This window comes from Neurospora hispaniola (assembly GCF_033458365.1).
Source record: "Neurospora hispaniola strain FGSC 10403 chromosome Unknown B0T23scaffold_4, whole genome shotgun sequence".
In the NCBI taxonomy this organism is placed as follows: Eukaryota; Fungi; Ascomycota; class Sordariomycetes; order Sordariales; family Sordariaceae; genus Neurospora; species Neurospora hispaniola.
Window position 1 is genome coordinate 2855921 of NW_026944409.1, and position 25451 is coordinate 2881371.

At 45.3% G+C, this 25451-nt stretch overlaps 7 protein-coding genes and 3 non-coding genes across 10 annotated transcripts; 5 read left to right on the top strand and 5 right to left on the bottom strand.

Moving 5' to 3' along the window:
* Positions 1–758: 758 nt before the first annotated feature.
* B0T23DRAFT_315537 (uncharacterized protein) lies at positions 759–2592 on the bottom strand (the record flags this gene model as incomplete). Its single annotated transcript, XM_062834863.1, has 4 exons — positions 759–848; positions 1090–1128; positions 1234–2254; positions 2348–2592. 4 exons carry the CDS (start codon positions 2590–2592, stop codon positions 759–761), a joined length of 1395 nt encoding a protein of 464 aa, XP_062693144.1.
* Positions 2593–6375: 3783 nt separating this feature from the next.
* Positions 6376–6549, top strand: B0T23DRAFT_316431 (uncharacterized protein; the record flags this gene model as incomplete). Its single annotated transcript, XM_062834930.1, has 1 exon — positions 6376–6549. A coding segment is annotated over one exon (174 nt), but the record flags the coding sequence as incomplete, so codon positions are not given.
* A 7238-nt stretch (positions 6550–13787) lies between these two features.
* On the top strand, positions 13788–15073 carry B0T23DRAFT_147758 (uncharacterized protein). Its single transcript, XM_062832472.1, has one exon. It carries the CDS (start codon positions 14022–14024, stop codon positions 14778–14780), a length of 759 nt encoding a protein of 252 aa, XP_062693146.1. The 5' UTR covers positions 13788–14021; the 3' UTR covers positions 14781–15073.
* A 6-nt stretch (positions 15074–15079) lies between these two features.
* B0T23DRAFT_t181 lies at positions 15080–15175 on the top strand. The gene has a single exon. It is a non-coding gene; the product is annotated as a tRNA-Ile (tRNA).
* A 546-nt stretch (positions 15176–15721) lies between these two features.
* On the bottom strand, positions 15722–17025 carry B0T23DRAFT_412697 (concanavalin A-like lectin/glucanase domain-containing protein; the record flags this gene model as incomplete). Its single annotated transcript, XM_062839493.1, has 4 exons — positions 16471–17025; positions 16352–16377; positions 16162–16281; positions 15722–16004 (listed from the first exon to the last, which is right to left on the bottom strand). The coding sequence occupies exons 1-4, from the start codon at positions 16906–16908 to the stop codon at positions 15722–15724; spliced, it is 867 nt and encodes a 288-aa protein (XP_062693147.1). The 5' UTR covers positions 16909–17025.
* Positions 17026–17098: 73 nt separating this feature from the next.
* Positions 17099–18033, top strand: B0T23DRAFT_404715 (uncharacterized protein; the record flags this gene model as incomplete). Its single annotated transcript, XM_062838926.1, has 4 exons — positions 17099–17162; positions 17197–17308; positions 17503–17656; positions 17752–18033. 4 exons carry the CDS (start codon positions 17099–17101, stop codon positions 18031–18033), a joined length of 612 nt encoding a protein of 203 aa, XP_062693148.1.
* A 1921-nt stretch (positions 18034–19954) lies between these two features.
* On the bottom strand, positions 19955–20026 carry B0T23DRAFT_t201. Its single transcript has one exon. It is a non-coding gene; the product is annotated as a tRNA-Arg (tRNA).
* A 224-nt stretch (positions 20027–20250) lies between these two features.
* B0T23DRAFT_t200 lies at positions 20251–20332 on the bottom strand. The gene has a single exon. It is a non-coding gene; the product is annotated as a tRNA-Ser (tRNA).
* A 142-nt stretch (positions 20333–20474) lies between these two features.
* Positions 20475–22411, bottom strand: B0T23DRAFT_404716 (general substrate transporter; the record flags this gene model as incomplete). The annotated part of the gene is made up of 4 exons (XM_062838927.1): positions 20475–21667; positions 21765–21831; positions 21904–22036; positions 22134–22411. The coding sequence occupies 4 exons, from the start codon at positions 22409–22411 to the stop codon at positions 20475–20477; spliced, it is 1671 nt and encodes a 556-aa protein (XP_062693149.1).
* A 1773-nt stretch (positions 22412–24184) lies between these two features.
* Positions 24185–25438, top strand: B0T23DRAFT_147781 (Malate/L-lactate dehydrogenase). The gene has a single exon (XM_062832473.1). It carries the CDS (start codon positions 24338–24340, stop codon positions 25427–25429), a length of 1092 nt encoding a protein of 363 aa, XP_062693150.1. The 5' UTR covers positions 24185–24337; the 3' UTR covers positions 25430–25438.
* Positions 25439–25451: the final 13 nt, after the last annotated feature.

Consider the following 25451-nt stretch of genomic DNA (forward strand, 5'->3'; position numbering starts at 1 on the left):
TTATCACCGAGGTGCCAATCGCCAAACCTGCCATTTTGAGATCATTGCCCATCGCTGATTGGTCAGGTGCCCCCCTACCGAGCGTCGGGTTTAACTCCGTTAGTTCCGATTCACTCTTCACCCACGCATCCACCAGTACGTAGTTAAAATGTATATTACATACATACGATGGAGACGTGATCCCAGATGCCGTGAGCGGACCGAAAGAGCCCTAGTATGGCTGGAGGGAAAGGGTTTATCTCAGATAGTCTAAAGTCTATTTACCGTCGTACCTTTTCAAAGACTCGCGGCCCGGGACTGGCAGACATCCCGGATGTCACGCTTGCCGAGCTTGCCGGCTGGATGTCCACTGTACATCGTCAGGTATAGTGCACTCAAGTTTACAAAAACACACACACGTCGAGCGAAAACATGTAACACAAACACTGTTTGAAGATGCGAGACTTGGGTATATACAGCATGGTAAGTATCCATGAAAAGAGGTGAGTTGTCCTCGTAACTCCAGACTGCCGAAGAGAAAGGATTTGAAGAATCGACCAAAACACACAAAACGCCGAAACATCAGGGTATCACTACATCCGACCAACACACAAAAAAAAAAAAAAAAAAAAAAAAAAAAAAAAAAAAAAAAAAAAAGTAAACCCAGCAGCACAGCAAAACAAAACAGAGGAGATACGTCCGAATCGTCACCCATCCCGAGGCCAACTGTCCGAGGTAACTCCCACTTTCTGTCTACTCACACAGCCAGGACGCCGATCTCAAGCCGTCATGTTGCATGAGGGTTGAGGGACTGCACTGTCAATAGAGCTCAGGATGTCTGACGCCGGCCCTGCCTCTAGCGGAGCACCCTATGTAAAAATGTCAATTCTGGCAATATTTCGCCAAGTCATAAATCGGTATCACACGGTAAGGATTGCACATACAGTCGCACGTGGTGTGATTCGAGCCCTCGTTATGAGACAGGCAGTAGCCTCCACCGCAGCGAGCGCAGATTCGTTGGGTGTCGTTGATGCAATCGCGGCACTGGCAACAAGAAGTGTCAGGAATATTCAGGTGTGTGGTTCGGCGGGTGGGAGAAAATTAACGAACATTCATGCCGCACTCCCAGCAACTCTTGGTTACGCGGGCCTATGTCAGAGTGAGGTTAGCAAACTGCGCACTTAGGACAAATGTTGAGAGCCAGTCTCCAGCGAGACCTGGGTTCAGGACGCGAAGGGGACAAAGACCGCTCACAAGATCAGTCATCTTAGCCTGCGAAGCCTCGCCATCATGAACAGACGCCCAAGGTCCAACGTAACACGTCTCACACCACCACTTATTGCAACCCGTACAGTATCGATCACGGATACAGTCATAACAGCGCGGGATAAACCGGGCCTGTTCATCTTTGCTCCTGAACTGCGAGAGACGGGTATACACCGACTGGCCTGTCGGACACATGGCAGATTTCAAGCTGACTGAGTGCAGTGGCGGCGGGGCAAGCAAGGGGAACCGGCCGATGTCGGTTGTCATCGTGCCGCCTTCGCTTGCTCTCCTTTCGTGGGGATCACGCTCTGTCGGAGGCTCCTCACCCCAGATCGTCCATCCCTCGGGGGCTGAACCGCAGCCAGCACACCCGCCTAGGCTGTGCGTGGCGACAGCATGAATGGGAACGTCCGCCGATGCTGGGTTTTTGGCGGCATTCAGTGCTTCGATGTTCACCGTTCCCCACGCGCGAGAGTTCAGGTGTCTAGGACCAGTGCAAAGGACAGCGTCAAAGGCTATGTTGCTGTAACACGCGATGAGCGTGGAGGCCCACGAGGCCCATTCGGAAATAGTTCGACTTCCATTCAGGACTGGGAACTGAGCGCCGCGCTTGGTATACCACGCCTCGGGCTCCTGATCAGCTGCACCAGTACCAGCCGCCCACGAGGTTGATGAGCATGTTGAGGTCGGAGTAGAAGCGCCTGAGCTGGACAAGTCAGGGCGTACCGAGTCCTTGGGCCCGAACACATAGAGACCTTTCAAGCGTGGTGTCCCCTCAGGTCTTGATGGTCGGCACGCATATTGCAAGGCAGCACGGAGCTTCCCTTCATTCATGTTCACCACATCACGGATCGATAGGATTTTGACCGAGTATGTTGGGTCGGTGAGGATTTCGTGGACTAGCTCGGAGGTAACGGAAAGTCCGTCGAGGCAAAGGACTTGGACATGTCGGAGGATATCTAGACACCGAAGGCTGCTAAAGATACGACGGAGGTGGCCCGAGTAGACGCTGTCCCAAGAATGAACAAGTCAGCAGGCGTTCGCTTAGGCATGAGATGATGGGGAGAGTGTGTACTTGTCTTCCGTCTGTTCACCCTCTGACTCGCCACCGCGACTGGATTTCTCTTCGATGTACTGAGCCTTCCTGACAGTGGTAAGGTCCAAGCGGCTAAAGATATGGGGCGTGGAATAGACGATGTATCGGAAGGTACGCGAGGTAGCAGCTAGATTCAAGACATCGTAGGAAGACAAGTAGGGAGTGGTATGGTTCAGGACCAACGAGTTGGCAAGAAGTTGAAGGAGGGCGTTGTGGCGAATCTCGGTAGATAGACTGGCGCTATGTGTCATTGTTCACGTATAGGGTCGTATATGTAGAGGCAAATGGAGACGATATCTGCGCGGTAAAACGAAGGGTCGATAATAACGATGAGTAGAGATAGAGCTCTGGTAGAGGAGAGGGAAAAAAAGAAAAAGTTTTAAACACCTCCTCGGGGCAGGGGCAGCAATGTTAAGGGTCTTGGTCACGAGTAGGGATGATGCATGTAGATATAGGTTCAAGGGTCAAGGGGGAAGGGGGAAGGTCTCGATCGGCGGCAGATAGTGTGGATTCTGAGAGGTACTTGAAAGCCGCAACGTTGACACGCTGTGAAACTCGGTTCGACCGTCATGGAGGTCACAGCTGTAATGATACCCTGGATGATGGTGGTGGTGAACCTGTCATCTGGATTGCATACAGTCCAGAAAGTGTGGGGTTGAGGAACCGTAAACAAAGACGGGGGGATGTTGGAGGCGTAACTTGTCTCAAAGCTCGACGCCCTGTTTGGCTTTGGGTTCCATTCAGTACCGCTGATCTGTCTTGTCTGTGCGTCAACCATCCGAGCCGCGGGGATCGACATGATTACCTTTGATAGCAGTGCGATATAGTTCCATTGGATTGACCATTGGGATCAGATAAGATGTTTGGTCAAGGAGTGATGCAGCCATATTGGGGTTGAACAACCCCCGACAAGTCAAGGGTTTATCATACATACCTACAGAATATATACTCCATACATATGCTCAAGGGCTTTGTGCTCCATGACAGGTAGTTTTGTGATGATGGGCTGCTGCGACTCTGCGGCAGGATGGCCAGACGAGAGGTCATCAAGGGGACTCGGAGTGCCACCAGTAAAGTGGTCCTGCGTTGCAACGTGGGGTGTCCTTCAGTGGAAAGCTCGAGTTGAAGTCGGCGACATGCAGATGCGTGCGTACCGTCAACCTGGAGTCCTGGACACGTGGACACCGTTTCCTCCTAACAAGATGGGGATAACTGTGTGCTGGGATGTCGAGCGGAAAGAGTAAATTTGAGCCGGAGGTAACGGGAAGAAATTGGCAACCTTGTCATTCTGGCGTGTGCACTTCGCTTCCGACGGTCGGTGGTTTGAGGTGACATGGTCGAGGATAAGCATTGACCCCACCTTGCTTATGTACTCGACCTATCTCCACTCTGTCCGCCAACCCTAAGAGGTGGGGTAAGTACTTAAGGTACACTAGGGTAGCGTCGGAGATCATGCCGTCAGCCTCGCTTTCTTTCCCCTTGCCTGCCAAAATGCTCCCTGGACTCTTGTCCATCATGACGTTCTCTCTCTTCTCTATATACCTACACGAGCTGGGCCGCTAAAAAATCCGGGTAAGGTGTTAGTGCCTTTCGCGGGCGCTCCCCACGTAAAATCCTGCACGCACTACCCAAATCATAACGCACGGACCGAAAACCCCCTTTTCACCCGCAAATAAATTATTAATATTATTTAAATTTCGCACTTTTCCTATTAGTACATTCCCGTACAACCCTTTTCGCACTTTCATATACTTTTCATATAATTATTAATTAATAATATTAATAGTAAAACATTTAATATACTTCCCCGATATAACTGTACGGCCGCTATAAACCCTATAAACCCTAATACTAATCGCCCGTTATATAGAAGAAGGCTGCAAAGAATTATAAATAATTCCTAGACCTCCTACTATACTATTTACTATAAGAATAAACCGATTTCGGATTTCCGTCTAAGTACCTATAGAGCGCCTTATAGAACGTACATATTATATACCGGGTCCGTAAGGATTATACGTATACGGTAGCGGACTAAATATTAATAAATTTAAACGGAAACAGTCCGAATAGTAACTATATAAGGATTACTTAATCCGATTTCTATAGATATATAGGGTTTACGGCCCGGAGAACTAAATATTTAAATCCTATTCAATAGTATTTAAGCTACCCTATACGTAAATTTAGGTCCGATGAATATTATATATGAATCTTATAGTATAAAATATTAATTAAATAAATAATTTATTATCTATATACCCCTTTTTTTAATTAGAATACTCTATTAACCTCTATTATAGGGTACTTCTATAAATAATTCCAAATTTAGTAATTATTGTGTGTAGGGTGATATTAATCTGCTTCGTTAGAAATTATTACTAGCCTTCTTACGTATGTTATTGAAAGGGAATAACTAATAGGCCTAGAAATTTTAGGAAAAGCTATAGTACTATAATAACACTTTTATTTTTATATCCGTAGACTATATAGAAAAAGTGTATAGGGGTAGCGGTAGGCTCTAGGATTTTTAAATATAGGGTGTTTTATACTATTTGTAAGGTCTTTTATAGTTAAAACCGGGTAGACTTTTTAAGTATGCCCAATTATATATCTATAACCTATAAATATTTAATCCTACGTAAATTTAAATTAGATAGTATTTTTAAACTTTTTTAAATATAAATCCTAAATTCGTAGAGGACTTTACATTCTTTCTATATTATTATAACCCGTTCATAAATATTTATAATAATATAAAAGAATACTTAGAAGCTTATTAATTTAAAAATATTTATATTAAATTTAATTTTTAGATATATTTATAGTTAATTGTATAGGAAGGTGTTAATTGGAGGCGCGAAAACCTTCCTACTGCGGATGAGGTTATTAGAATTCTTCCGGATATACCTAACGAGTAGGATGGAGTACGTAAGGATAGTACGTTCAATTCTACAAAATTTATTATTTTAAATTGTAAGGGTTTTCGAATATTCAATTATATTCTAATTACCTACCTTATTTACTTTCTTTTAATATATTTGTTAATATTGCTATATAGGGATTACGGGTTTTATCGCTCCTTAATAAGGGTGAATATTATTACCCGTAAAGATCCTTATATAAAGTAGAATAAGTAGTATAAATATTATTTATTCTTGTGTAATAGTTAGAAAGATATTCTATTCCTATTTAGATAGTTTTTTTAGTAATAATTAGTAAATGAATTTATTATAAATAATTAAAATAAATTAAATTGGTTTAGGTATTACTAAATAGAAATCCGTACGGAACTATACTAGAATTTAATAGACTAGATTAGTAATACGGATGTTTAGTAAGGGGAGGGTAGTATTACTTCGGATGTTGGGTAGAGAGTTATATTGTCCGTAAATTATATTAGTAGTATTTGTTATAATATAAAATACTATTAGAATTCTATAGTTATAATTTGTAAATTAGGAAAGTTTACGTTTTTTATTACTATAATTACGAATTTATATTAATTAGAGGTTGAACGGGAATTGAATAGTTTTAATATTAGTAATCGGCCGGATATTGTTGGCTATATATTTAACTTAAAAGTAAATATATTAGTTAAGGAAATTAAGGAAGGTCTTTTTAGTAAGTATATTAGTATTATATAGATTCTAGAGTTTTAGAAATAGGGCTTTCTATACTAGTATATTTTAGTCTTTTTAAATTCTAATTCCTAATAGATTTATTTATAACCGGAAATTATAGACCGGACTATACGAATAAAGTTTCTAACCCTGGAAAAAGACCCGGACGGCCAATTTAAGGGTTTACTAGATACTCTCTTAATATACAATCCTTACAATATAGATAACCCGAAAGCTCTATATATAATTATAAACGAGAAAGATAAAAAGGTTACGTTAAAGTATAGAAAGTAGTATCCTAAGTTTTATACGGAGGAAACGATTATTATTAAAAATACTAGCTACTTTTCTTATAAACGCTATAATAATAATATTTATATTACGAAAAAGGTAAATAGGAATAATATATAATTAAATAATAGGGTTGTTGTACCGTACAATCTGTACTTAGTTTTAAAGTATAAATATTATATTAACGTAGAAGTTTGCTCTATTGTAAATACTATTAAGTATATTTATAAATATATTTATAAAGGTATGGATAGGACTATTGTAGAGATTATAGAGTTGGATAAATTTAAATAGTATATATTTGTACGGTACGTAAATTTAGTAGAAATATTTATTCGGACTATAGAATAGGGTATTTACGAAGAGTATTTTCTAATTATACTACTAACTATATATTTTAAGGATAATCCTTTTATTACTATAATTACCAATTTACCCCCTAATAAAGTAGTTATACGGATTGAGCGGGCTGCCCGGACTATATTAAAAGGGTTCTTTAAATATAATACAGAATATTTTAATAGTTTAAATAAAAATATTCTATACATAGATTTCCCTTCTAAATATATTTAAAAAGAGAATACAAGAGCTTAGCAGTTACAGTAAAAGGGTTTTATTATCGGGCGGCTTTATTACGTTCTTCCTATAGCCGGTAAATAGTATTTTTTATATTTACTCTTAATAAATGTACTTAAGCTTACCTCTTTTTAGGACTTATATACTATAGACGGTATAGTATATAATATATTTAAGGAGGCTTATTTAAAGCGAGGGCTTTTGGATAATAATTCCCAATAGGAAGTACTATTCGAAGAGGCTGGAATTTAATAGATTGGGTGGTAATTACAGTATCTATTCGCAATATACTTAACGAATAGTAATCTTATAACGGATTCGAAAGGTATTTAGGATAAATTTGTATATTTATTTTATAACGACTTACCCTATAGAGTAGCCGGAATAGTAGACGTACTTTCTAATTTATAGGATTTATATATTAATTATAGTTTATACTTTATTAGTTAATATTTTATTTAATTAGAAAAATCTCTTTTTAATATATATTTCCCAGAACTAGTATTTATATAGGAATAGATAGACGGAAACCCTCTTTTACGGTAGGAATTACAATATAATCCGGATAAATAATAACGACTTTCGGACAATATTCAATCCAAATTTAATATTAAGTAAATTACAGTCTTTAATAAGATTGTTATAGCCGTAAAAAGTAACCCTAAAAAGGCCCTCTTCTTTATATAAGGACCGGGAGGCACTAGAAAAACATTTCTCTATTATAGATTATATATATATTTTTATACCCGGAATAAAGTAATACTATACGTAGTATCTTTTAATATTGCAATACTTTTATTAAAAGGCAGACGGACTATACACTCCTAATTCAAAATCCCTTTGGATATTTCTACTCTATAAGTATATAATATTAAAAAGAATATTAATTTATATAAATTACTAGAATATACTTCCTTAATTATTTAGAACGAAGTTCTTATATAAAACTAAAAGTATATCGAAGTTATAGATTATACTTTATAGGATTTACTAAGCCGTAAGGAGGTTCGGTTCGGTAGTATTCTAATAATTTTTAGTAGGAATTTCGCTTAGATTTTACCTATAAAGAAGAAAGGTAAATAGACGGAAGTTATATTTATATATTTTAAATATTCCCCTATTTAGAATTACGTTAAAGTATTGCATTTTACAGAGAATATATATATTTAGAGAGCTATTAAATAAACTTGTACGTTCGTATAATAATTGTAAGATTTATTTTATAAGTTTGCTTACTACGAGTCCGGTTAGGTTTAACTATTTCCGGTTACATTCATTACTACTATAAAAGAAGATTTTTTATTCTAAATTTATCCTACTTCCCTCCTTTCTACTATTTTTACAAATAATATAATTTTTATTAATAGGGCTATTCTTTATGCCCGTAATATATTTATCCGGGAAATAAATATAAAAATCCTATCCTATATAGAGAGTGAGAATATTCAATATAATTCTATAAATATTATAGATATACCGTTAGATGAGATATAGGATTTATAATTTACGCTAGAGTATTTGTAAGCTTAAGAATTTACAGAATTCCCGCCCGGCAAATTTATATTAAAGAAGGGTATATCTATCCTACTTTTATATAATTTATACCCTAAAAGTAGTATATACAATAGTACTAGATTAGCGGTAATTAGGATAGACAAACAGGTAATCGAAGGAAGGATTCTAGAAGGATCCTTTATAGGCGAGCTATAGATAATTCCTCGTATTACGTTAATAATTAGAAATAATAAATAAGCGTACAAACTAAAGCGTACGTAATTTCCGGTACAGCTTTACTTCTCTATAACTATTAATAAAAGTTAAGGCTAATCCTTTAAATATATAAGTATTAATTTATAGAATTATATCTTTAGTTATAGGCAGTTTTACGTAGCTATAAGTAGGGTTACGGCGGTACAGAACATTTCTATACTTTTATATAAGGTATAGACCGAGGAGGATAAGCTTCTACGTAACGTAGTATAGCCGGAAACATTAATTTAAGGGTCTTTACATACTCCTTCCTATCTTTTCTTATTATTTCTTTACACTCTATATTAATCTTACCTTATACTTATACCTTATATCCTTCCTTATTATTACCTATATATATATTATTATACTCTTAATCAATTATTTATATATTATATTATATTTATAAATAGATATATAGAGTAGGGAAGTAAATATAATTGAATAAATCTACTATATAGGAGTAAACACCCTAATTATCTCTAACTATAAACCGAAAACTCTATACACTTTCTATAAACTCTATACACCTTCTACAATCTAATATTTATATATTCTAAAATTTCTCTAACGCCCTTTTCGTATTTACAGTAATTCTAAAAGCAATAATTATAATAGAAAACTAATCCGCTATAATATTAAATTATATATTATTTATTATACTTAAAATAGAAGGGAAGGTAACAGCCGGGGCAGCGGAGGTAATTGGGATTCCGTATAGTATCTATATAGGGGCGAATATATTACTATATTAAAAATAATTATAGAAGGAAATATTAATTTTAGTTATATAAAGGAATATATGAGTAAGGGATATTTATAGAGCTATAGTTATCTATATAGTAAAGGTAAGATAGATTTAGGTAGTAGTATTTATACGTACTTTCTTAGTTGCGGCCGGGCTTTTGGGAACCTTATCGTCTTCTACAGTACCTTTTATACGCTTATAGGAAATTGTAAACGGCGTATATCTAAAGTAGAAGGGGTATTACGTACCTCCGCTATTAATATAGTAATTATTATAAACTTTAGAAGTAATACCCTTAATTATATAATACTTCTTAATATATTATACAACCCGTATATACTATACGAAGTATAATTACCTATAATTATAATTAACTATACTTCGATACGTAAATTATAAATATATATAAATTTAATATTCTAAATACTAGGAGCTAAAGTTTTAAATATCAAATTGCATAGAACTTACAGAGTAGAAAGGTTAGCTTTTTGGAAATAATAGTATTTGAAAGGGGTATAAAGTGATTGTTTACGGGTATATTTAGTAATTTATTAATATTAGCTGGCATTTTCTTCCCCTCTTATTACTTATAGATATATTTAATAATATTTATACCGGTAATTTTAATATTGTATAATTTACGGTCTTTCAACGCTTCTATACGGTTATTAGCCGACCTTAGCACGGACGGGGTAGGGTTAGGGGCAGTTATAATAAGAGTAGTAGTAATCTCCTCCGTAGTAATAGTTTCCTATTTAGTAACGGTAGGGGTTTATATAGGGTTTATATAGGGTTCTTTAAATATTTCTAATTCTAGGCCAATCGGTATAATAGATGCTAATTAATTTTTATTCTTTATATTGCAAATTCTAGGCTTAGTAGGCTTAGTAGGTTTGGGGGGTATTATAAAAGTAAGGTAAGAATTATTTGAAAGGTATGTTAGTATGTTAAAAAGTATGCGCGTGTGTTTGGAAAGTACTTATTATATTGGTAATAGGTGCGCATAGGGTGGATACGAATTGGTAAGGGCGTATAGAATATATAAGGATTAGGGGGGGGGGGGTGGTTGTGGTTGTTGCGTTGTAAAAGGGAAGGATTTAAAAGTAGATTGGATTATTTTGGCTATATTCGTTTATATATGGAGTGTAGGTGTACGGGCTATAACTTAGAAATCCAGTTCTGTACGGGCTACAACCTAGAATCCAGCTCTGCACGGGCTACAACCCAGAATCCAGCCTTGCACCTATACGGAAGGGTCGCAGCTCCGCTGCCCCGAACACTAGTGATCTTTCCTAATTTTCCTTGATCTGGGCCATCACTTCATCCTGTTAAGTCGTCTTGGTTGTACACTAGAACCAGCAAACAGTCACTCTGATGAGTGAGACTTCAGAGTCCGTCTGAGGCTATCATATCTCAGCATACTTACTGAACCCATTACGTAGTGTAGATGTGAATGTACATTCTCAAGTACCTTAGGTTATGGAGACCACTGCAGCGTCCGTTGGAGATGATCACTAACAGCAAGCTGGTCTTGTGATTGGTCGAAGCTGTGGTTAAAGTGGATGGAACCTCCAAGAAGCTTTCAGGCTTCTTCCGAATTGCGCAGCCCACCAAGCTTCTGCTGACTGAGCAAAGTGAACCGAGCAAATCCGCCACGACTCTTCCATCATCATCATCATCATCAACAGTCGCATCTGTCGAACGATCTGAAAACACCGTCGGCCACGAGCCCTTTACTGTCACCTCTATCAATCACATAATACTTAATACCGCTATAATAGGCATCAATCGTCTTCTACACCGAAGCCACCGCGAAATTGCACCACGATTCTCGCTTACCGTCACAAAATCGAAACCATACGCTGCTGTTGGAAAGTGCGACAGCCGCACGCGACAATATGGCTGAACAATCGGTGCACTTGAACTGGTCGGCGCCGTTCAATGTTACGCACCCCTCGCGGATCGCAAGCAAGGACTTGCAGGGCGACAAGATCCTTCTTCCGCAGTCCGCCCTGGAGCAGCTCCTTTCCGCCTCGACGACCATCTCGACAACCCCTTCGAACTCCCATACTTTTACCGCCTTCGACCCTTACAATCCCTACTCTGTCGCTGCCGCACGTCGAGAACGCTCAAATTTCCGTGAAACTACGCAACAGTTACCGCATCCATTGATGTTCCAACTCATCAACCAGAGCAATGGGAATTCTGTCTTTGCCGGTATACGGGAGTTCTCGGCTAATGAGGGGGAGGTTGCCTTGAGCCCTTACCTTCTCGAAGCATTGGGTATTCATGAGGACGACATCAAGGATACCTCGCCGCCAGCAGATACACAAACGGATGGGCCAGAGGTTATCGACCTGACGGAGGACGACGCCATCAACCAGACGACTCAAGGTTACCAAGTCACAGTCAAGGCTCGGCAACTACCAAAGGGCACTTACTTACGCCTACGTCCCCTCCAGGCTGGCTACAACCCAGATGATTGGAAATCTTTACTCGAAAGACAGCTTCGCGCCAGCTACACTACCCTCACAAAAGACTCCATTCTCTCCGTTACGGGTGTCAAAGGCGAAGAGTTCCGTTTTCTTGTTGACAAGTTCCAACCTGAGGGTAACGGCATATGTGTGGTAGACACCGATCTCGAGGTTGACATCGAACCGCTTAACGAAGAGCAAGCTCGCGAAACACTACGACAAATAGCCGAAAAGGCGCAAAAAGCGCCTGGGACGGAGGCTGGCAGTTCAATTGGCCATGAAATAGACATCTGGAAGGATGTCCATGGTCAAGTTTTAGCAGGGGACTATGTTGACTATACTCTACCATCCTGGGACAGGTCACGCCCCCTTGCCATCGAGCTGTCGATTGAAGACGATCAAGAGGTTGATCTCCTCATCAGCCCCAAGTCCAACCGACAACGAGCGCTGCCCCGGGATTCCGAGCATGTCTTTGCCGATTTCTCATCGCCAAAAGATGGTGTAAAGCGCGTCATCATTCAGCCTACAAATATTGAACTCGAGGGTGCGGAAAGCCTCCTGATAGCCGTTTATGGCTCCTCGATACCAGACCAGCCTACTTCCACGGCCGCACCTCGACGATATACTCTCCGAGCCAAGGCTGAAGAGGTGCAAGGTTCCGCAACAGCACCGGTTGTTCTCGCGAGTTCACCCGCAAAGAATACCGACGAGGAGCAGTGCAAGAACTGCTTGCAGTTCGTGCCAAAGCGGACGATCGTTTTACACGAGAACTTCTGCATCCGAAATAACGTTGTTTGCCCTCATTGCAAAAATGTCTTTAAAAAATCATCCGAGGAGTGGGCTGCCCACTGGCACTGTCCAACCCACCCCGAGGCGTATGGCTCAACACCATTTAGCAAAAGCAAGCACGATTACATCCAGCACACAACTCACGTTTGCCAGTCTTGTGGACCATCTAGCCCGTTCTCTTTCCCATCTATGACCGAGCTGGCGCGCCACCGCACGACCGTGTGCCCTGGCAAAATTATCCTGTGTCAGTTCTGCCACCTTGAGGTTCCTCAGGAAGGTGATCCGCTTGATCCAGCTTCGGAGGCCGAGACTGTCATATCAGGTCTGACCGCCCATGAGCGAGCCGACGGTGCTCGCACGACCGATTGTCATCTATGCGGAGCCATTGTCCGTCTGAGGGACATGGCTGCCCACAGCACAAATCATGAGCTGGACAAGGTGTCCCGCCCGAAACCGGAAGTATGCAGAGACGAGCTCTGTGGGCGGACTCTACATGGTGTTGGTCCTCGTGGGCAAATCAATGGCGGAACCCGGATGGGCCAAGGCCCGGGTAACGACCTGGGTCTTTGTAGCCTATGTTTCTCTCCGCTCTACGTTAGCATGTATGACCCTGAAGGTAAAGCATTGCGGAGAAGGATTGAAAGGCGCTACCTTGCTCAGCTGATGACCGGCTGTGGTAAGAAATGGTGCCAAAACGAATGGTGCAAGACAGGCCGCGCCAACCAGGGGCTAGAACCCCTAGGCTCTAGTGCTGCGGCTGCTCTGCCCTTGGTGAAGCCACTTCTGGAAGACATCAGAGACTGCTCAAAGCCTATGCACTTTTGCGTCGATGAGGCATCTCAGCGCCGTAAGAAGACCGCCGAGATGCTGGCTGCAGAAGGTGCCTGGGAGCGAGAATGGTGCATCGCTGCACTTGAAGCCGAGGGTGGTGATCTTACAAAGGCCAGGAGCTGGTTGGCTGACTGGGCGCCGACAAAATTGGGCAAATAATACGGTACACGCAATCTCTGAAGATAAACGGCTGGTTGGCCCGAAGCGGCAATCCGGGTATGGCATTATAGACCATTTGAATGATAGATACCCAATGATAAGAGTTAGACAGCATCCAGGATTTATAGAGTAACAAGCATCGGCTTCTATTCATATTATCGAACATACAATCTTTCTTTTCGCTGTATTTCCTTTCCTATCAACGCTATCAGTACATAGTAATGAGGGAGTTGGTCTTCAGTGTGTCGTACTGGGATGTGGGAGTCTTGTTAGGACTTGTCTGAGTTTCGATCATTGAGTTAGAGTTCGGAGAGCGGACGGACGATGCAACATAAGATATCGGGAAAGCTCCTGGTTGATGCAACTCTACACTCAGGGACTCGCAACGAAACCGCTGTGAAACAACATCTTCTTGGCGCCCTCAGCATATCGACATCAAAATGGTCTGTGTTCACCTAAACGAGATCTTCATCAAGAGTCGACTTCCTGAACGCTCAATTTCGACACCGAAAACTCTCACTCGACCAAGACCCAGCAAGAACCGCGTGCGCGCGACACGCATTAACATGCTTCAAATACGAACTCTCACCCTCCTCCTATTCATCCTTCTTTCCTCGTCTTCCATACCAACAGCCACCGCGATCCCCCAACTCCCTGCCGGTGCCAACCTCAAAGAAGACAATGGCCAAGTAACCATCAACCGCGATCCAACCGACAACCAAACCGACAACCACCTCCCTATCCGCGCTACTATATTCTCCGGTGTACCCGGCCCCACCCACTGCCGCGGGCACGTTGTCCTCCTTCTAGACCTACCACCCCCCTCGCCTTCGCCAGATGGCAACAGCCTCCTCACCACACCACCACAATGTTACAACATCCCCAGCACCGGTAACCCTTCTTCTTCTTCTTCTTCTTCTTCTTCTACAGCCGGTACAGCCGGCTGCGGCAACTTTCTAGCCAACAAGTCAGACGGCTGCGAAGCGCGTGTGTTCGCCGAGCCGAATTGCGCGGGGTACTTGAACACGGTGGTCTTCACCCAGGAGGACCGGGCGGTTGGGGGGCAGTGGCGAAGCTTGGAGGTGAGGTGTGGAGTGCCGGCTCCAGATCCGGAGAGTTTGGGGAAGCCGCCGTTGGCAGGATTTATGGGGCAGGCGAGAATCAAGGAGAATAAGCCGGGACGGCGGTGGGTAGGGTGATTGACTACTTGATGGGAATTTCTTTCTATCAGATCGACACAGACTTGCCGTCTGGTTTGGACACTCGCCCGCTGTGAGCGGGAGATTGAAGTTTGAGATACGATGTCAATTACATGACTCCATTATTTGTTAAATAAACCTCTCTGCTGGTGGGAAGAAACTGCGTGCGCCGTTTCTAAACTAGTTCTTCGGGCATTGTGCGTTTTCAATGGGGGAAGGGCCGGCAGCAGCACGCAGAGTTAATCCCAAAATGAGGGCTTATAGTGCCTATCTACAGATTCGCTATCAATAACAGCACAGCCCGATTAGCTCAGCTGGTTAGAGCGTCGTACTAATATCTTCTCCGAGATATCAAGTCAATGCGAAGGTCAACAGTTCAATCCTGTTATTGGGCATTCTTTTTGCGCTTTTTGCAGCTCTGGATCACTTCCTCTGTCTCTTTTATAACATTGTCCTCTGTCTGCACCTTATTATGCCTCTCCATTTCTTTTTTGCGAAAGTTGCGTTGTCGATAACTCAAGCATGTCGCTCGCAATTGGGGAGTGTCTGTAGGGAATGTTCGGACTCGAAAGCGGAGTCGGATGCAGCAGATCTCCACGCCACTTAATGAAGAAAGAAGGACGAAAGCTGAGAGAAATCGAATAAACCGAGCGCAAATCGCCTGCTGAGATAAGTATGGATCCTGAAACCAAGTCAAATATACTAGTAACGTCAAAAGATCCGCGCATCGGCTAGAGAGCAACAAAATCCCATCCAGTACCAGTCCCCATCCCGAACCATCAGCGCCAAAAAGTCAAGCTACCTCCCAAAAAGATATCACCTGGAACTATAACAGAGATTCCAGCCCAGGAAGCCAAAGTGTGTCCAAGGAAACAATCGAACAGTCACCATTTGTCCTTCCTCCTCCCCATCCTCCATCTCACCCTCTATGGCACCCCTTCCTAAGGCGCAACAGCAGCATATAGCTTCGAATTATCATACTCTGCGCTCGCACACCCACCGGGAATCTGGTATTGCTTCGCGCCCGTAATGCCCAAACTGTTAGTCCCACTCATAAGTGTTGCATACGCATTCTGGAACCAAACCTGGGTGAATTGCGCAAAGCCCGTCAGGGTGTTCCCGTAGTAGGGCCGCTCGACGACCCAGTCGGCGTCTACGCGCGCCAAGGCGGCCCCTTGCCAGGCATTGACGGTGTAAGTGTAGCCGCGGCTGGACATGATTTTACTAAGAAGGGAGAAGGGGAGGAGGTTAGTTAGTGAGGTGACTGGGTTGGGAGGTGAGGTACCTATCAAAGGGAAAGAAGTGAAGATGGGTGATGAGTGGAAGAGAGGCTGCAGTGAGGCCTGAACGATCGGAAGGAGATGAAATATCTAACACTTACATGTTCGCTGCTGTGGAGGAGGTCGTATTGATGGTGATATCAAACCAATCACCAGCAAAGACGGGAATGTTAGTGATCGTGTAAGCACCATTGGGGACCCATTGCCACCAGACTTCGTTTCTGTTGGCATAGCGCTGTCAGTTCTGGCCAGGCTATTGCAAGGTGATGAATGAGGATGAGAGTAACTTACTCAACTATTCCCGTAGAGTTGTTGATCTACTCGCAACCATCGTTAGTTTTTAGTTCTTTTTACTTCTTGTTGTTCAAATACTGGAAATTAGAGCCGAGCTGAACATAACAGTAACCAACCTTGCAAACCGTCCCAGCTTGCAGCAAGGCCGAAGTCCACGAATCACCATCAATACCAATCCAAGCGGCTGCCGCCTGGGGATACTGAGTGACACCGGGCCGCTGAGTGCACGAGGGATGTTGAAAGGTACCGTGGATGAGCTTGATTTGATTGCTGGACGTTGTACTTTGTACAGAACCACACCAGTTGTTACTATTTGCAGTCGGATTGGTTCTCTTAACCCGTCTCAGGGTCGTCGTTTCTATCTTGGGGCCCGAATCATCGTATGTGCGGCTCCTGACGCGGCCAAGGGTACCTGGCTCGAACGGCTTGAGATCAGTTTCGGACTGCGGCACTGGAACACCATTGTGTTCGACTGTAGACGTGAAAGTAAACTGGGCTAGAATAGGTTGGGATAATACACCCAGAAGGGAAATAGCTGTGGGGAGGAGCTTCATGATAAGAATATATGCAGGGGCTTGTGGTTCAAAAAAGAAGTGTTATATAGGCAATTGCAAAGCTGTAGCAAAAAGATATCTACAAGACAATCAGGTAGATAGAGAGGCCCCTTCGCCCAGGATTGCTGAGTGAATTACCGAAGATAACAAAATCACTGCAGGAACTCCCCCCGCTTTATCCTTTTCCAAGATGGCCAGAACACGAGAAAGTTGCTACTCTATCCATGCATCCGTCACAGTTATTTCCCTTCCAGGTAGGGAAGCTGAAGCGATACCCATTCATACAAGAGCCTGCTCGTGTTCTACAACGGGCTGAGACCGAGCTCCATCACAGCACGAGAAAGTGGCAAGGCGACCATTCCTCTTTCAACTCCATGTTCTCGAGCGCTCCTCATTGCGCGTGAAACTGTAGGTTCGAGACCATCTTCAAGAAGGAATGGTGGTGTCCATACGTTGATCACATCCTCCTTCTACTTCAGGCGTTGTATTCGCCAATGTGTTCTCGGGAAAATGGTCATGCGAAGGAGGAGATTGTGGTGGTTGTGGGCACATATGCCACGAGTTTGGTAGTATTTGACGGAACCGAGTGTGTAGTCCTGTGTCGGATGGAATGTGTACCTGTAACCGGTTGAAGGTTGAGGTGATGGGCAAAGTGAAGCACGGGGATATCCGCCGTATGTCACAGCAAAATCAATCCCACAACGTTGATGCCTTGGAGGGTCAAGCCAATGAAACAGGTCCAGGCAGTGTGAGTGTCAGGAAGCTACACACCCACCCCTAAATGCTGGTTGCAAAGGAAATGATACTTCGCCGTGCTCGCCGTTGCAACGGTGGTCCACACAGCTTCCCGTTACGGAGTCTGTCCAACACTCTAAACCTGCGGAGGAGGTTGTCCGAATGGATACTAGTAGCTCTCAGTCCACGTTCAAGACTCAAGATAGCAAGATTAATGCCAGATATCTCAATATCTTTCGTCACCATACAGTTGGACGCTTGAAAGATGTTGTTTTCAGTGCGTCAAAGGCGCTAAGAGGAAATGTCGGCTATGCGCTTTCGTCAATGCTCGGCAAAACATCTGATGATAAAGAGGAACTTACCAACCGAACAGAAAATCAACAACCTTGATTTTCTGCATGTGCTCGGGTGATTTCTTCCATGTCCCCCACCTCCATCACCAATGCCAGGTACCTAGTTGTGAAGTTGAACACGAAAGTGGCCTTTGGCCTGCGCCACTGTATTACTGATTTCGGTGCCTGACTGCCTGTCTGTGCCATTACCTGTGACATCGTGGCTGAAACCAATGAGGAAGAATTGACATTCTAATTCGTGTGGTTGTATGGTGGAAGAAGAAGTCCAAAAGAAAGGCGCTGCCAATTTTTCGCTAAACACCTCAACCAAAAGGGTGGTGGGGGACGATTAGAGTGCATACAATTGCCAGGCGTCGGTGAGGCAAGATGTCAGGCGGTGCCCACAGGACTCTGTGGCTGCTTCGAACAAAACATGGCGTTTATCGGATGACTTGCCCCAAAGGATGGAGCGTGGCTATCCCGTTGTCTTATGTGATGTTCCGAATGGGAACGTGATGACACTTGCTCAATGATATATGCCTACTCGTGGATGATCTTCTTAGGCTTTTATGCCGTAGGTCTGATTCGTGGATCGTCATACATCTTACTTTGTACCGGTTGTGAAAGAGTCCTGACACTCCTAAGAGCAACATGGCATGGTGTGTAAACTCGTTCGTAACCGGCTGTGATATGCCTTTCAACGCTACGAACAGAAACATTGATGATGAGACGTTGAGGAAGGGTTGAGGAAATTTCGAATGTACGAGGTAACAGCAGCCCCCACATACCTATATCATCCGGAGGACTATTGATGAGCTGCATCGCAGGCCAGGCCGCCCGTTGCAACGGTACCACTGGCTTACACGGGTATGATTCGGATGTGGGATTGGCTTTCGCACTTCAACAACACCGCCCAGCAAATCAGGGTCGTCGATTGCCACCTCAGCCTCTACGCCGCGACAGCCAAGATAGTGACCGAGGAATTTCTCCTTCGTATTTCACTTGGTATCATGGCAAAGACGGGGACTTTCTTTATCGTTTGCTGTCTGCCTTGAAGAGCATAGGTTGTTGGTTGTCTACTGGCGGCGTCCAATGACCTTCCCAATGTTGTGACGGCACGTCAACTCGTCACTGATGGACTCGAAGATCCTCCAAGATGGTGGTGATAGTAAGACTGGTGTTGGCACGGAAGAAGGCAACACCACCCATGTCATGAGACACATGGCAGTTGTGTTTGCATGCTTTTTGTGCCTTAAATGCGTTGCCTTGTCCCGTTCTCATCACACACTTGTCTGCTTCCTTGAGTAAGATTGCCTTGAGAAACAATTTCGATTCCCGAAGCCACCGGCGGCAATGACTGAGTATCGGCCTTGCCCAACTTGGGTGAGAGTGGGTATGATAGACTCCGTAAAGGGAGACAATGTCACTGATTTCCAATGGGACATGGTGATTGGATGAAGAACATCGCTCAGCGTCTGCACATGGACGTTGGACTGTGGCTGACTGGAGGGCTCTTCCATCCAAGACATGGCTATGGCCATGAGTGAGTGTTACGTCTTCTGACGAAGAACATCTGGCGCGTGCTATGGCAATCGTCAACATCCAAAGTTTTCCAGAGTCGGAGCGAGGTGAAACATAGGGCCATTAGCTTTGGATGTGCACTCGCTTCTTCTGCCCGCTATAGGAAATTTGGTCGGCTTCATGTGGAAATGTGTGATAGCCACGAGAAATTTGGTGCTACGTGACGTACGTAATTTCAATGGATGTTCTTGCCTCAGGTCCAAGTTCGATACTTCTTGCAAGGGCAGTTCCTAAAGGCCGGCAAGCCTATTTAAGGTACTCTCGAACGGGAGAGTAAAAAGCGCTTGAGGTTTGTAATTGAAATAAATGGAAAAGGAAGGAGTAAAAAAGGAGTGTCACTGAAGCGTGAAAGGAAGGACAAGAAAACAAAAGCCACTGGAAAGATGTTCAAAAAGAATCGATCCACCCAGGGGTCGAACCTGGAACCTCCTGATTCGTAGTCAGACGCTCTGCCATTGAGCCAGCGGACCTTGGATACTGACTGGTCAAAATCCAGGTACTATATGGTCAGAGCTTGCTTTGGAATTCTGGCGCACAAAAAAATACCACGAAATAAAATACAAAACCAGCTAAATATCACACATAAATTTCTGTCGTTTGTAATGTCTACTTCCGCCTCCCCAAGAACATGATACGGGCCTCTGCAGTGAAACTAGTATACAAGGCAAAAAAGAAGGGTTTCATGGTCATCGTGCGACGTGGGCCTGATTCGAACAGACGCTCCCGAAGGAACAAGATTTCTAGTCTTGCGCATTAGACCACTCTGCCACCACGCCTTGTTGTTATGTCAAGGATCGCATGAAGACAATACGAACCGCCATGGCAGCATGGCAGGATATCATTGGCTACCTCCAACTATCACAGCCATTCAACTCTTGGACTCTTCAACATTTCTTTCTTTCAAAATCCCAACCAACATCAGACCCTTCTCTCCGCCGCGTACGCCATTCCCTTCTCCTCCTCCACATGCGACCCGCTCCTGGACATCATCTCCTTCTCCCCTCCGACCCGCTCCGCCTCATCGAGCACCTCCGCCTCCCTGTTTCCATACCTCCCAATCTGCCACCACGGCAAACTAAACAACCTATCCATACTCTCCAAGCTCCTAGAGGCGGTTTCTGGTACGAAGAACCATACCCATACTCCGCCCAATATCGTTACAGCACTAAAGAACCAAAATGTTCCCTGTCCCGAAATTCCGCCCTCTCTCACGGGGAGCAACATGTCAGGCACAGCCCTCGCGCTGCCGTACTGGTTGGCAAAGTGCAGACACATCGCCAAACTCGAGCAAAAGGCACGCAGGCGCAGACAAAAGATCTCTGAGCTGAGCAAGTACTGCATGCTATTCCAACCCAGCGCCCAGCCGATTCCCGATAGGAAAATCATGACGATGGCGCCTCGCGAAGCGCGTAATTTTCCCGAGTTGGCGGGAATCACGTACCCCTCTTCGTTGCCGAGTTCGGGGGTCGCGGACAAAAAGCCTGCAATGTAAATCATCGAGATGGCTTGACAGGCTATTCCCAAGAGGAGAGAGCGTTTGCGGCCGATGAAGTCAACCAGGAAGAGGGCGCAGACGATGGCGGCAACTAGCTTGACGATGCCGAAGACGGCTGTTACCAAAAGCAACTCTTTAGTGCCCGTAAGACCGAGGAGTTCGAACAGGTCCGGCGCGTAGATGGTGATGGAGCCGGCGCCGGACCATTGACCCATAACCTGGGCACCGAGAGTCAGGCCAACGCGGTAGAGGTTGCTGCGCACGGTGAAGGTTTCTTTGAGGATGCCGAGCCAGCCGGCGCCTTTGGAAGCTTCCATTTCTTCGTGGTGGCTGAGCGTGATGGCGTTGATTTCGTGCCGAACGTAGTCGTGGTCGGGGGGCAAGTGGCGCAGACGGGACATGACGTGGAGCGCCTTGTCGCTTTTGCCTGTCTTGACTAGGAACCGGGGCGATTCGTACTGGAAAAAGGTAAGGAGAAAAATAAGACCCGCGAATATGATATGGAGGCTGGTAGGAACCATCCAACGGGCTGGCGTCTCGGCGAGATGAAGCTGGCACCCGTAGTTGGTGAAGTATGCAAGGACGATACCGAGATAGACGAAGCCGGTAAAGGTACCTTTTTGTTTATCAAAGTAAGTTGTCAGTAGGAGTACTGAAAGTTTTATGTGAAAATAATAAATATACTGCAGAAGGGATGAAAGGGGATTACTTACAAACACAGAAACCACGAATGCTGGCTGGAGCTATTTCGGCGATATAAACTGGCCCGACGACAGGCGACTAGAATGAGCGGTTCCTCTCGTATTAGCTGAATTCCCATTGCGATGAGGCCATCAGTAGGGTAAAACTAACCTGTCCGACACCGAGTCCTGCAACAAATCTACCAAAGTAAACTAGACTCAGGTTGCCGTTCGAACCCATGAAGATGGCGATGCCCAAGATCCAAAGTAGACAAAGTATTCGAGTAGCCCAGATTCGCCCTATTCTGTCACAGATCATAAAGGCACTGCAGCCGGTATCTGTCAGTAAAACGAGATGGACTGAAGAAGAAGAAGAGGTGCTGAAACGGGATTGTTCCTTACATTAATGCCCCCCCGACACTCCCAATCAGTACCATAGACGAAATGTTTGCCTTGATGTTCGCTTGCTCAACCGTTGAGTACGAGGCATAGTTGATGCTGTCCTGGAAGTTCTTGCTCTTCAATGCGCCATTGATCAGTCCTTCGTCGACACCACGGGCAGCGCCCAACAGGCCGAAGGACAAGACGGCGAACCATAGCCTCCAGTTGAACACTTCCTTTGGCTCGTCCAAGTTTTTGAGCTTGAAGATGTTGACGGGTTTCTTGACGCCGCCGGCCATGGTGAGGTTGGGGTGCGGCCGATAAGCGGTATGAGAGGAACAGGCGGTAGGAACACAGAAGAGGTGGGTGCTATCACCAACTTAATAGTTATAAGACAACCGACGATCAAGACCCATGACAAGCGGGCCGAGAGTGGCCGATCTCACTTGTGGAAGCTGCCCTCATTGTCCTTGAAGAAAGCCGAACAGAATGTAGTGTGCACCTTGGCTATGCCACAAGCAGGATCAACTCCTCTTCCTCCGGGAAAGATTTGCCGGGCGGGAACCTTGAATCTGGAAGGTGGTGGAATCTGGGTTCTGGCAATTGGGTGGTCACCACAATGTTTGGCCAATGGTATGCGTTCGTTACTGGCTGATGATGGACACAATGGCTTCCCCCAACCTTCCTGCATGTAAAGAGACATCTCGAGTTGGGCTAGTTCGGCGCTTATCAGTTCGAGGCGACTTTAGAATCTCTTCTCTTTTTCCTTGCTTCTCCGCGTCGTAGTTTCTGTTCTACGCCGCCAATGAGCCTTCATGGAACCAAGATGCCGGTGTGGAAAGAGGGCCTCGTCTGGAGCTCACTTGCGTAGTGTAGAGTCCCCCGCATCCCGCCGCCTGCTTGTGGTTGGTGGAGGAATCAATAAACGGGAATGCACACACGTGTGCAGTTCACCTTTGGTTTGTTTGTTAGCGTAGTACTTGCACAGGGCCATAACCACTTCTCGGATTGCTAGGCGGGAGTCCTGGCGTGGATATTTCAGTCGGCTCTTGTCCGCCGTGAATGCAGTCACATCTGAGACATATGTGCGGGACACGACCGATTGTTGTTCTTGACCCTGTATGAGCTCCGGAATCCCTTATCTTCTTCCGTCTGTGGACGGAAGAGGTCGGAAGTCGAGGTTGCAAGTCTTACGCTGACAAAGAGTGTAGCGCTGATGTGCATGGCGACTTTATTTCCATGTTTGGCAGGTGGCTACACCGGTCGGCTCAATGTTTGGACTAAAGGGTATAACAAAGCAATGGGCTCTATAGAGAGCATGATACTGTTGCCAAACATTGAGCTTCCGAATACCCGGGGATGACGACTACAAGCGAACTTGATACGAATTTATGTCAGTGTAGTTTTGTAGCGAGCCTTCTCAGTTGTTCTTAGGTTAAACCAGGTTGCTCTTACCGCTCGGCTTAAGCCCCGGATGCTTCAATTTCCCCGCATTCGGAACGCGTGGCAACACTTGACAAGATGGTCGCTTGTGCGGCCACGAGTGCTGTTATAGGTATACACTAGACGAGGACCGTTTTGGAGGGGGACACCCACAAGTCCTCCGAGTCGACGCAGTAGTGTACGCGTCTCACCCTGGTCTCCAGGACCGTTGCTGTATGGTCGGGTATGAGCGACACGGAGTTTAGAACCCGGATCTCCTCCTTGAGTATCGAGAGGTTATGTATGACAGGCGTAAGCGGGAGTTTTCGGAGGATACTGCTGCATAGTAGTGTAGGATGTTGCAAGAGGGGGACAGCGCTCTGAGATGTGATATATCGACCAGCTTGATCTGGCCGTGCGACCTGACAATCATTGAGAGCTTATTCGCGGCCCGAGGAAAAGGACATTTGAGGATCGACGTTGAGGATGGATACATGGCTTGGCATCAAATCGTGGGGTTTGCTTGGCTACAGCGGGAGATGGTCCTTGGCTCGGCAGTCTTTCTTGCCAAGTGGGGCGGCTTAATGTGCCATTCCCAATCTTGGCTTCAGTTGCTTTCGTAATAAGCGAAGATGACTGGAACTTGACAAGAATCCCACTAAAAAGGCCTTCCCCGCATCACTGCCGATACCCGGGCATTCGTCCATCTCTTAAAAGAGGGCACATGACCACCTCACCACTGATACATACCACCTTCCACGGTCAAGCACCCCCGCCAGTCGAGCAGTAACCCCTCCACAACCATGGCGACAGCATCAACAACAGAAACCCCCAACCTCGTCCGTGTCAACCACCACGATGCTAAAACCTTTGCGGCCGCCCTTTTAACGGCCTCCGGCGTGTCCGCCAAAAACGCCGAAATCACCGCCTCTGGGCTCGTCCAAGCTGACCTGCGCGGCGTTGAAAGCCACGGCATCCTGCGATTGCCATCCTACCTCTCACGCGTGCGTGGCGGGGTTTTGGACCCAGCCGCCGAGCCGGAACTAAAGCAGATCACGCCCGTAGTCGCCCAAATAGACGCGAGGAACGGATTCGGCTTCCCCGCCGCGCACCTGGGCATGGACACCGCCATCAAAATGGCGGGCGTCTATGGCATTGGATTGGTAAGCGTCAAGCATAGCAATCACTTTGGCATGTCCGCTTGGATTGTCAAGCAAGCGGTGGAAGCGGACATGATGAGTCTGGTTTTTACCAATTCGTCGCCTGCGCTGCCCGTGTGGGGTTCCAAGGAGAAGATGATGGGTGTAAGCCCCATCGCCTGTGGAGCGCCGGGTGGGAAAGGCGAGGGGTCGAAGCCGTTCATCTTGGATATGGCCCCGTCGGTCGCAGCGAGGGGCAAGATTTATAAGGCGTTGAGGAGGGGAGAGAAGATACCGACTGATTGGGCTTTGGATGGGGAGGGCAAGCAGACCGATGATCCGGCCAAGGCGCTGGAAGGCGTGATGCTGCCTATGGGTGGGCCGAAGGGGTCGGCGCTGGCTATCATGATGGATGTCTTCTCCGGCGTGCTTTCGGGTTCTGCGTTTGCTGGAGGCGTCACGGGGCCGTATGATATGTCCAAGCCGGGGGACGTTGGCCACTTCTTCGTGGCCATCAAACCTGACTTGTTCATGAGCCTGGACGAGTTCAGGGAACGCATGGATGTCCTATACCAGAAAGCGGTGAACTCGGAGAAGATGCATGGCGTCGACAGAATTTACTTCCCGGGCGAGATTGAGCAGCTGAACGAGGAGCAGAGATTGAAAGACGGCATACCATATGCCAAGGCAGAGATTGATGCTCTGAATGCAGAGGCTGAAAAGCTAGGCTTGGGCAAGATCCCATTGATAGAGTAGAGCTTCATATATATTGGGTTAT

What these genes read in the sequence shown, in the direction of transcription:
- B0T23DRAFT_147758 (XM_062832472.1), top strand. Translation starts at nt 14,022, where the DNA reads ATGGTCTGTGTTCACCTAAACGAGATCTTCATCAAGAGTCGACTTCCT.
- B0T23DRAFT_147781 (XM_062832473.1), top strand. Translation starts at nt 24,338, where the DNA reads ATGGCGACAGCATCAACAACAGAAACCCCCAACCTCGTCCGTGTCAAC.